At 39.9% G+C, this 12,419-nt stretch overlaps 1 protein-coding gene across 1 annotated transcript in view; it reads left to right on the top strand.

The window, feature by feature from the left end:
- The window catches only part of CDC5L (cell division cycle 5-like), a gene marked incomplete at its 5' end in the record, with an annotated part of 32,372 nt that overhangs the window by 14,710 nt on the left and 5,243 nt on the right, over window positions 1–12,419 (top strand). Inside the window, one exon of the mRNA XM_009581446.1 lies at window positions 1,607–1,804. Coding sequence (XP_009579741.1) covers window positions 1,607–1,804 — 198 coding nt within the window. The remainder of the gene's footprint in view (window positions 1–1,606; window positions 1,805–12,419) is intronic.

Genomic DNA, 12,419 nt, shown 5'->3' with positions numbered 1-12,419 from the left:
GAGCCTAAAATGAGAAACACTGAACAGTATGTACTTCCAATTTGCTGTTAAATGAAAAATTATACTTGAAGATTTCTGAGCAAGAGAAGTTAAAGATGGAAAATACAGTTAGATCATGAATTTCACTGCCCTGCCGGTGTCAGATTGTTCCCTTAGGAACACTGTCTGAGTGCTTTCTCTGGTTATTTTGAAGTGCAACGAGAATTAGGTTTTCTATCACTTCCCTTAGAGACTGTTACACAGTCCAGTAGTTTTTGTCTGGAAACTTTCTTCAGAGTTCCTGGAAATTTTGTCTCCTAAGTGATGGGCAGAAGTTTTTTGCATTCTTGCTCCTGCTTGCTCTCTAACATTCAGCATAATATTCCCTCTTTGTCTAAAATCAAATTCAAACCAGGAAGTTTTCCTATCTCTGCACTCTCATCTGGGGCTTGTTTATTTTCCTTTATTCCTTCATTTGTTTTTAGAACATCTTCCTACTAAAATCCCTTCATAAAATGTTCCTTTCTTTTCCTGCTGTGTAGTGCTCTTTTGGGAAGGATTAGCAGTGGTGCTAAGCGCAGTATGCTGAGCTTTTAAAGCTGTGGAACTGTTTTGGTGCCGCAACTGAATAGCCTTAAGTAGTTCCTCACAGTGTACAAGTAGACGCTAGTTGAAAGTGAACCTTCATAAGATTTAGCTTTGTTAGGTGTGGTTAGAGTACTCCTATTTTATCTGTCTTGAACCACTGAGGACAAGTAATTAATTTTCCTTTCCCCGGTGTCCCTGGAATCATCTAATCTGGTGATACCTGAATTACTGCTTGCAGTGAAATATCTACTGCTGATATGGAAATTTCTGGTGCACATATAAATCCTGTTGAAAGAGAGGACATGCCCATGTAACCAATGAGGTCCAGATCAGCAAAGATAGTTTAGTTTTTTAGTTACAAATAAAACTGGAAGGATCTGGGTGCCTATGTAGTTTTGTGGGCCAGGCTCTTTGTCAGAAATTCTAAGAGTTGTGAGAACAACATGAATCTTTTCAGTTCACTGTAAGTTACTTTGTAAACTAAACTGGAAACAGCAGAATACTCATATCTCACTAACAGTTCTCTAGCAACAGAATGTTAGTTAAAGTCAGAGTAGTATTTCCTGCAATTGAGCTTATACAGCTCACCAGTTAATGTTTAGAGTTGACTTTCCAGGTTGTGTGGAGAAGGGCAAGCAAAAGGAAATGAAAAGTGATTTTTGTTTCATAGAACAGCTGCTTCTGTCTGTACAGTTCTCCCTCCCCGCAAGGTCCTTGCTTTTATCTCTTTTCTTCTGCAGCAAGATGAAGTATCTAGCTGTGCCACAGCTTTCATTAGCTACAGCAGAGTGATGTCAGGTTTGGCCAAATTACATAAAATGAGGGATAGTTGCGCTGTGAGTAGCCTTCTAGCCTGGGTTTCATTTATAATCCACAGCATCTGTGTTAGATTTCATAGTTAGCTTACCCTGATGGGGAGCTTTTAGTATGAAAAGAGAAACTGCCCCCGTGAATTGCACACTGAAGGATTGAAAAGAAGAGGAATTTTCTTATATCCTGTGTATTGTAATTGCAATTTATTTCTCATCATTTCCAACAGGCACAGGATCTACTGGCACAAGAGATGGAAGTGGTAAAGCAAGGAATGGGGCATGGAGAGCTCTCAAGTGAAGCTTATAACCAGGTGTGGGAAGAATGTTACAGCCAAGTGTTATACCTGCCTGGACAGAGCCGCTACACAAGAGCTAACTTGGCCAGCAAAAAAGACAGGATAGAGTCACTTGAAAAGAGGCTTGAGGTCAGTGTCACTTTTTTCTGCTTTTTGCACCTGCTCTTTTTCTTTTTTTTTTAATTTTTCCCATGTGTTTTGTTTCTTTTTTCTATGTAAGAGTTACAGGTTACTTTATAAATTATTCAGGTCTTTTGATAGGATTCGTTTGAAAAGGTTGTTGAGTATTCCCACACACAGTCTCTCTTTGCACTATTAGCTGTAACACTGCTCATCTCGCCCCCTTTATTCGCAACTGGAGAGAAGGTCAGGTTCTGCTCTCTCTTAATTCCATGTGGATTTTTTGCTGTTTTCTTAATCTCCGCTATTAGCAGATCAGATACCTGATATTTCTGTTTCGCACTTTGTCCCTGATGGCGGCCAGTATGAGATACTTCAGAGAATGATGCTTAAAAACCCCAAAACCCCTCTCAAGTTCTCTTTCCAACTTAAGATTTGGTTTCTGATGGACTATTACATACGTGAAGGTCCAGATAGTCCTGAATTCTTGCCAGACTGCCATCCTGTGTCAATTCCAGTGATTCCCTCCACAAAAGAGAAAAAGGGATGTTTGTGATCCTGTTCCACTTTATCAGGAAATAGTAGGCTTCCTTATTGAGTGCATTTTAAACTCAAATTTTGAGTTTGCTGTTATGTATTTGCATAACTAATATTTTCTGCAAGTACAAAATGCTGGAGTTCAAATAGCAACGTCTCACCAATGTGTCTGCATGCAGTTTGAGTACTATGGCAGAGCAACGGTACTAAGGGACCAAGAACTGAAACGACATCTTTTTCTGCTGAGTTGTGGAGTACAGCGTTCTCCAGTGTCAACATGCTTTCATTGGTTTATTCAAAATGCAACAGTCGCAGGCCTTAACTCAACGAGGCATTAAGATTTGGTAAGGTGTACTGGGATTGAGGGAGGTGTGTGTGGAGAGGAAGTCATCTGAGGTATGGCGCACCAAGTAGAAGAAAGCAAATTCAAACCCTTTGACACTGATTTCACTTGCCCTGTCCCTTCTCTAGAGTTTCACCCAAACACTCCACACAAAACAGAAAAATACACAGCTTTTATGATAAAAGGTAAGCTGGTTTTAAGTTGTTTCTTCCCACAGAATATGTGTTTGTTCAGACTTGCAGTAAGGCATTAACTGTTTTCCAAAATACCATTTTAGACTAAAAGTCTCTCTAAATTATGCAGGCATGAGATTATTTTTTTCCATGGTAAAAGGAAACTTTTTTAAAAAGTTCTTCTGTATTTAACATCAACATAGCTACTGTTGCTAGAAGTAAACCTCCTCAAACAGCTACTACCACAGAAATAACATGAGAGGGAGGCCAGAAAGGCTAAATTTTCTCTTGATTCATACACGTAAAACACAGGGTGAATGTGTGTTTTGTAAAGTCTGTCAGTCAAGAATGTCGTCCAGGTATAGACTCCACAGTTGTTAGTCAACCACTCGGGCCAGGAGCAGTTCACCTGCACGTAGCCCAGTAGCCGAGCGGTTTAGCGTTAGTGCCAGAGCACTTGTCGTGCTGATGCTCACCCAGCAGAGAGCACCATTGCCCTGCCCAATGCTGCCCGCCGGTTGACGCGCTCTCACATGCTCTGCTCTACTCTGTTTTCACAAAAACAGTATCTGAGCACAGCAGCAGCCAGCTTGCATGGCAGCGGGGGCTGTGCTGGCATCACGCCAGCCATCTGAGGGCTGTACCTAATTTGTGTACAAATGCTTTTGAAATTTAAATATCTTACGCCCAAAACTACATTAGAAGCGCGTTATTAAAATTGCGAAGTCAAACAGTCAAAGTTAGGGAATGCACAAACAGCGTTATTCTGGCAGCCTTAATTTGCCCATGCATATGCATTATGAGACAGCCTTTAATTTCATGATTACAGCCTACTTTTTCCACAGACTCATTTACTGCACAGGGTGGATGGTACTTGCTTAATGAGTAGCTATTGAATATTTTGTTTTCTCTTTATTGTTCAGTGTGTGGCCCTGTGCCTTTATGCTGCGCACTATTTCTGCAGTCTAAATTGGTTACTTCTGTGTGGGCTTTCTTGCGCTGTTGATTTCTGTTTGTCTCCTCCCAATATTCGAATGAGTAGTTGGTGGTGGTATGCTGATTAAGGATATTGAAGCAATGAAAGTAAAGTCAAATCATCCACTAATCATTTGCTCGTTCTGTAAGTGCTCATTGCTCTGTAGTCACAAGACAGTCACCCAGGAAGCAAAATACAAATCGGAGGTCTTGCCAAGAAAAAAAATTGGGTTTCATTTGCTACCAACATTGCATGGGACTCCGTGGAAGACAGTTAACAAAATCCAGCTAGCCGTGTCTACAATCAGTTGCTGCAATCATAAGACTCCATGTCTCGCGATGTAGCTACATCTCTTCAGATTAGCTGGGAGCTTGGAGCGCTGCTAGACAAGGCTAATTGCCTGCTGCACTTACAGTGAAGTGAGGGAGCAAGCTTGTGTATGTCTTCAAAATACCACACACCCCAATTCAGTCAGGCACCCAGGGCCAGCAGAGCTCGCTGTGCCCCACAGCTGCAGATGCGGTGAAAGTACTGCGCTGCCTTTAACAGCTCACTGTTTGTTGAGTGCAGGTGGACTCTTTGCAAAGTTAAAGTTGAGCTGAAAATCTCCCCCAAGTGTGTGCAAAATGCACAGTGCGTTTTAGTTTAGTGCAGCTCTGTTGCCTGACCTATTTAAAAGGCCCTTCCTAAAAGCAAGATATACATACACAGTTTTCTAAGTATAGGTCACCAGCTGAATCTTTTTTTAAATAATAAATAAAAAGCGTAGCAGTTTAGTGAACGAAAGAATATGCAATGAAAAAAAGGACAGAAATTATTTTTTTTCCTGACCCATTTTCAGCAATGGCAAAACCCACCTTCATTTTAATGTTTTTCCAAGGAAAATTGTCTGAAAGCAATATCAGTTGAAATAGATATTTTAATGGGAAGTATCAGACAACCTTAATGAAAAGCAGGGATATTAGCTCAGCTTTCAATACCCCAAGATACTTGCTTGTACTCTTAACTTCCTTTTGAGAGAAGAGTAGAAACTGTAAAATAGAGTTTGCCAGCAACAGAAACTGCTGTTGGTCAGCTTTTGGGGCTGCCTCTTCCCCTTCATATTGCACTAAGATCATTAGCAAAAAAACCTGAGAGTTTAGGGATATTTGCTGGAGACAGCTGCACATCGGGTAGTCACTGTCTAATACTTCCATATGGGACTGCTAACACCCTGCAGATCCTGTACAAAAAAGCCAGCTATTTCTAGTGCTGTCTTCATTGCTCGGAGATTACTGGGTGGATTGATGGCATGGACAAACAGTCGTCTTTCTCTAATTGGCCTGTTTTCACTGCCTGAGTGATTTAGTGGTGGCAGCCTTGCATATGTTGACATGACATTTATCTTTGTGAAATTGATGGTGATATCACAAACAGATTTGTGCTGTAATTGATGGACTTGAGGAGGCAAAGTGGAACAGTTGTGGAGAGCTTCTGTTTGGCTAGATATCCTGTCCAGGCATCATCAGCAGTAATGCACAACTCAGCAATAGTTTTAATATTGGAATGTACTGCTATGTATTAGTAACACTTTTCACTTCTCCTTTATTTTGAGGGTTTTGGACTCTTTGAATGTGTTACTTAACGTGGCTTAAGAGTGTTGCAAGATTAGTATGTGAACTTTTTTGCATTATGGATGGGGAGTTTCAGGTCCATGCAAGTGAATCCCTGTGACCTCACTGTGTGTGGATTCAAGCTTAGATTTGCTTGAATCCTCGTGGAATTTTCTGATCTTTCCGGTAGCTTCTAGAAGTCTAGCATGTTTGTTCAAGGCTAGGCTACGTTGCTTAGCTAGTCATTTCAGAAATGGGACTTTTCTGATGCTCGCAGTTGCATTTAGTAACTGCTTCAGTTCTCTGCAATACCTTGTACTCCCTTCTCTTCCAAGCAATATATTTAAAAAGTGTGTGTTAAACTAGGAACCTTCTCAGATTAAATGAGATAGTAGAGGCATCTATTCAACAAGGTAGTTGCTTCCCTTCGTAGTTCATAACGTAGAAACTTCCTGCCAGTATTACTTTTCCTTTGAAGATGGTTCGTAGCGTACAAATATTTTTATTAAAACTGTGGCAGTTGACATCATCATTTCAGTTGATTGCTAAATTATAAAAAACACTATTGAAAGTCTACAGGGGAGGAAGCTCTAGTTACACTGTATATGCAAAGCATAGTAAATTATCTATTCTTTGCAATATCCAGGGTACACCAAGATGGTAATTTACCAGACTAAAGGGTCCATTTTTGTTTTTGGTTGCAGCCCAAGTCCTCTGAATTAATTTACATTGAAAACCAGCTGCTTAGCTGGAGTTTTATGGGTTGCATGTTACACTCTGCTGCAAGGTGTATCATTTACTAGTTTATTGGAGATTATATTTTAATTTCTCTCTAGTTTACATGCTTCTAAAGCTTGCAGTTCCTTTTGGGTTTTCAGGTGTGCTGTTACTGAGAAATCACCTGGAGAAAATAAGAGAATTTATAAGACTAGGAGTAGAGAAATTACTCCTAAAACTAAAATATGGTGGAATCCCTGAGTAGTCTGCTTTTGTGAACACATATATTCATTTGTACTACTGTGTTGCAGTTGTGAAATATGTTTGTGTTTGTTTTTTTTTTTTTTAATAAGGTCTGTTGGCAATGTAGTTGGCACCAGAGGGTCACATCTGAGGGTTATCAGTGGTCTTCACTGTTAAGCTGCTCCGAATCTGATAGAGCTGACTGTTTATGCAAGACCGCTGTTGCAGTGTCTGATCTCTGCTTAATGTACAGTTGATCATCAGAGTACATATATTTAGAGTGGCAGTTTCGGAGTGTATATATTTCTCCTGGGCAACACAGATACGTGGCAGATCCCTTAAGAATTGTCTTTACCTGTGCTGAAAACACTTACTGTTTACCAGAATGGTTAGAATACAGTTTGTGTTATAGCTAGGATGCTCTAACATTTTAGCTGGTGCCAAAAAGGGTCAGTGCTACTTACTTTTCTCTAGCTGCCCCCTGCTATTACCTCCTACCTTGTACCAGTGTTCTTATAACTCTGTGGTAATCTGGATCAGTTCATTGAATTGGCAGAAAAAAAGTTATTTTTAGATTAAGCAGCAGACTCCTTTCTACAGTAGCCAGATATTAGATCAGCTTAGCTATAACGCATCACGTATTTGCTTGCAGAATTTTGGAATATTTGTGAGATACACAGTGAAGGTAACCCATAACCTATAATGAGGAAAGTGATAAATAAAAGGTTTTGTACTGTCAAGGAGAACTTATGTCTACAGTAGGAAAAAATACCCTGCCAGGGAAGATAAACGGATTTAGCCAGAAATCTTGTGTTTTCTTTCTAGTGCAGGTGAGTATTCATTGCCTGTTTTTGAGCAAGTCCCATGAGTTCAGATTCGATACACCCTATTTTAGCCTCCTAACTAACACAAAGCTGCAGTTGCCTTAGGCTCCCTTTGTTTTTGGTAGAGAGACAGGCACCTCCTGAGAGCAGCTTGGCCCATTTAACAGTTGAATTTCCCTCTCGAGTTTCCTGTTTTTCTCTTTTTATTACACAGGCACCTAGAGCACCTCAGATCAGTGAAACGAAACTAAGTCTTAATGTCTCCCTTGGTTCTTCTGTCATTGGAACAGGAGTAATGTCTACCTTAAGGGTTTCTGTGCAGTTTTGTTTGCGAAGCACTTGTAGACCCGTGACTGAAAATCACTACCTAAAACTACTAAATCTTTAAGTGTACTTGTACTACCTGGAAAGTTGTCGTTTTCATTTCGAGCTTGCTGAGTCAAGCTAGAGCCTTACATCTTTATGTGTTAAAAGTCTGGAAAAAAAACCCCATTGTCCTTTAGGTGAATTAACGTATTACGTCCTTGGTTTTCCCCACAAATTACATCTGCAGTTAGCAACTACCCATCCTCCCCACCCCCACCCCAAAACCTTCATCACCATGAGCAGGAAGGAGGAAAGCAGATCTACTTTTATTCAAATGTAACTAGTTAACTCTTAAAATAATGATATTTCCCCCACTGCCAATTTAACAGCTTTGGGAAACAGAACTATACTTTTGCTGTTAAACAGTTATTTTCAGAGGAAAATGCTACTAGTTGATTTTATACCAGTTCTCTTAGTATTGACTTACTTTGGGACCTTTGGAAGGAAGCGGATGAACGCCAGTAAAAGGGTTCTTCATATTCTTATTCCTGTGATCTTGCCTATGAGTCTGAAATTTGTCTTCAGATTGGACCGTTGTGCTAGCCTTTCTTCTAAGGTCATAATTTGTGAGGGCTGGATAACTGTTTTTGTATAGAAGAAAGTTTTTTTCTGCATGTCCTCAGTCCAGGATGTGCCAAAACATTGGAAATCAGCAGTGAAAAAGCTGTTTAAAAATAAGATTAGACTGCATAGCAGTTACTTTTTGCTTGGCCAGTTGCTCATAGTATGGTGGGAGGTTTTTTCCCTTCATGTCTAAAACCATTGATTTCCTTTGTGGTGGTAGGTGAAATCAGATTCACATTTGGAAAGGTAGTTCCTAATGGGAACTTACGTACTTAGAAGCAAAGTTCAGCATTGACAGAGCTCTTCATTGCAAAATGAAGTTGCACACCATCGCTGTTGAAAACTATGTTTGGACAGAGAAAAGCATAAATTGATACGGCCTTTTGCTGGAAGCAAAAGGTCTTCTGCAGACCTGTCGCTCTTTAAAGCCTGTCCTAATGTGTCAGAACCTGTGAATGTTGGGCCAGTGTGAGTTGCTGCTCACAAAGTAACTCGCTTCATTTATACTTGTGTAATAGTAGCTGCTGGAACAGAGTACTAGTGACTGCTGCAAGCTCATCATGGGGCTTCTATGTATTGAGAGGGAACTAGGCTGTTTGCTAGCTTGTTTATTGCGTGAGCTTCCACAAGATTGTTAGCCTCTTCTCTGGAAGAGACCAGTCCAAGGACTCTGGGTTTGCAGTGATAGTTTTTGAAGGTAATTACACTGTGCTCGCTGCCATAGTATCTCATCAAACACAGCAGTGACCCATGTTTGCTTACAGTTAATCAAAGCTGTTAGCCTGAGGTAGTTGTTGCTGTCTGTGATCTTAGTGTAATCTTTTTTTTCCCCAGGGAGAGGTAGAGAGTTTTCAGAAAAGCTTTGTAAAAATAAATTATTTGGTTTTCTTCTTAAACTGTGCTCTTCTAGACGTGTTTCTACTGTGATTGTGATATATGGGTATCACCGATAATACTGCTAGTCTTAGAAGCAGTTCCCAAACAAAAATATTCAGTGGGCTTTAATGTCATCATTGTAGATCAACAGTGACTGCTATCCAGTAACTTTCTGGATTATTCTAGATCTAGATAGTTGGATGCTGTGAACTTCTGTGGGAACACATGCTCTTGACGTACCCTGTACTGCCTTTGCTCAACAGTCCTACCAACTTGTGTTATGATGTTTGAAGGCAAGTGGTCATAATTTCTGAAACATAGTTCATGTGGAGATTGCTCTTGGGTTATTAGTTTTGACTGTGAGTAGAGAGAATAGCCTTCTGCAGATATGAGTAAGTCATAATGATATGTGTTCTACATAACAAAGTACAATATAGGTGTTTATATTGAGGCTTCCCTATTAAATTGGGGAGAGGTAGCTTTATATTCCCATGCAAGCTTTGAACATTTGGTCTAGTTTCAGTTGTGAAGTTGCAGTTGCATACCAGCAGTGCCTTAATTTGAGGATCAGCTATGACTGAATCGTTCCATGAAAAACGTTGTGTGATCCCGGTCAATTAGCATTAAACCCTACTTTGTCATCTCTTTGAAGTTACACACTCTGTCCCTTTTTGACTGCTCTCATACTGATCAGCACCTTTTCTTAATGATCCTCGTACGCCATCATACATTAAGTGAGCATCTTCAGTGTCACAGCAGAGTCCTGAGAATGTGTCAACCCGTGGAGTTGATTAGCTGAGCTAATGCTAGTGTTGATGTCAGTTTGATAGATTGAGTCCATATTGTTCTACACTGGAAATGCAATTTTTTGTTTGATAATAATTCCAAGCCTCAGTTTCCAGCAGAATTGATTGTTATCTTTTACTAACTCAGAGGTAAGAGGCAGGCTCTACAGAGAGTTTTGCCTCGTCAAACTGTAGACAGGTGAAACAGTGTTTCAAGCCAAAAAATGGAGAATTCTGTCCAAGAGCATGGAAGTGGAAAAATATTTTTAAGTAGAGCAGTTAATGAATTTTTGTTTATAAACATGCTATTGTAGAGTGCACCATCAAGCTTGTAGTGTTACGGTCATCATTGTCCCTGGGGTGGTTTGAAATGCTGGTGAAACCTGTTCGGTGTAACTTGGTGTTGAGCAGAAGGCTGTCATCTGGACATTAGGAAAAATTTCTCTACTGAAAGAGTGGTCAGGCTTTGGAACAGGCTGCCCAGGGAAGTGGTGGAGTCATCATCCCTGGAAGTATTTAAAAGATGTGTAGATGAGGCGCTTAGGGACATGGTTTAGTGGGCATGGTAGTGTTGGGTTGACGGTTGGACTCGGTGATCTTAGAGGTCTTTTCCAACCTTAATGATTCTATGATTCTACGATCTTACTGTGCATTGTCTCATTCCAGCTACTCTGGCTGACTGAGCCAATATGAGGCAAGTTCACAAACCCTGCTATTTAAATTAAGTTAATCCAGCTCCTGCCAGCAGAATTGAGTATGGGAGGGCCACTTGTGGGTCTGAGGTGAGGAAGGAAGTTATAGTAACATTTGGAGTAGTCCTATATAGGTTCCAAGAGTAACCTATTCAGCCAGCGTAGCTGAGCTGGCAGAGGATTTCTCTGCGCAACCTAAGCAGCTTTATGATGATATGTTGATTCTCCAAGGTCATGGAACAAGTTGGTTTACTTTTGTCTATGGCTCTGGTGAGAACATGCAGCAGTTTTTCTTCCATGTTTTTTATCCATCAGGCATGATTAAGAAGATCAATTAGAAGACAAGAGAGCTTAATGCTGTTTAGAGATTACCAGAAGCTCCACATTTAATGGAAGGAAAACAAAACAGTTAGTAGAGGGAAAATCAGCCCTTTGAACTGAGGAGGGGTGTCCTTGGTAGACTTCGTGAGATGAGGAATTGTGAAAATGCAGTTTTGAAGGCACTTGAGCCCTTCCTTCCTCAGGGTCATTTTTTCTTAAATCTTTCCCAGTGGATGTTTGTTCTCATAAGCAGTCTTTCCCTGTTCTTTGTTGTCCTTAGTTAAACCTTACAACTAACTCCTATCTCAAATTTCCTTGCCAAATTTAAATTCCTCTTCCTTTCTCAGTGGACGTAAGAACAGACTAATTTTTCACAATGATCTTTGGGATATTTAAAACATGTTGTTGTGTCTTTCTTCATTTTCTCTATTTTTGTTAGATGGAGAAAAAACAAACAAAACCCCCCTGTTTTTTCAGTCAATCTCACTTTTCTAGATCATGTTTTATAAACCTCTGATTATGTCTGTTGCTCTGTTTTGGATCTCTAGTGTAGTACTGAAAACTGAACACAACTCTACTAGGCATGAGGGAAGGCTTTTACATAAGAGATTTGGGATGGGATGAGGCTCTCGCACTTGCCCTAACATCATATATCATTTTACCCTGTATCTGTACACGCTGTTCTCGTTTTGCTATAACTGGTACAAAAGTCAGTGGAACCAAAGCCAGCCAAGGAGCAGTACAAAATAAATAACTAAGTGGAGAAATCTTTCAAATGTCTTTACATTTTCTGCTAGGTTCAGGGGGGAAATGGTTGTCAGATTTTACTGAAAGCTATTTCTTAGCTTTAAGAAAATAATGTAGACTACTGTTTAAACACACCTCTTCATAACTGCTTGGAATTTTTAGCTTGGTATCTGAGCCTTAAAATTTTACGAAGCTTGAACTAAAATTATATGCAGTTGTTGGCATTAATGCAGCAGTCAGCAATTTTTAATAAATAGTATTTGTTACAAAAGCTGAGACCTCCTTTTGACCTTTTCGTAGTAGGTCCTAAAATCTTGTAGTTGGGAGGGAGGAGGAAAGGTGGTGAGTGTTCACATTTTTCTCTATAAGCAGAGAAGGAAGAAAGGGCTGTTATTTCTGCGTTTAGGTACTTGGGAGGCTTTTTTCTTTTTCTTTTTTTTCCTTTTCTTTTTTTGTCCCTCTTTTCTTATTTTTCTTTTTACAGCAGTGAGTCCTGTGATAATCCAAGATAGACAAGGAACTGAGTAGAAAAGCAAGGGCTGAATAGCAGTATACAACCTAAGGAGCTCTAGTAGTTAAAAGCAAGAATCTATCTCCAGAACAACTCGGAAATATTAAGTCCAGTTCTCATTGTCTGAAAATTTCAAGAGTGCTTAAATAATCAGCATCTGATACTATAATAAGCATTAGATTTGAACTGGCTTTGGTTTTTCTTGGAGAAAAAAAATGCTTTATTATATCTCATACATTAAAACAGTACACACTTAGGTTGGGATTGATCCACCTGACCTTAGATAATGGTGTCTGAGCAAGCAGTCTGTGCTCCCATCTTAGTCGGTGAAGAGCACTTCAGTGGCTTGCTTAGTCT

This window comes from Fulmarus glacialis, unplaced genomic scaffold, assembly GCF_000690835.1.
Source record: "Fulmarus glacialis isolate BGI_N327 unplaced genomic scaffold, ASM69083v1 scaffold5357, whole genome shotgun sequence".
Lineage (NCBI taxonomy): Eukaryota > Metazoa > Chordata > Aves > Procellariiformes > Procellariidae > Fulmarus > Fulmarus glacialis.
The sequence above is the reverse complement of the archived record's forward strand: the minus strand, read 5'-3'. Positions and strand labels throughout refer to the sequence as shown.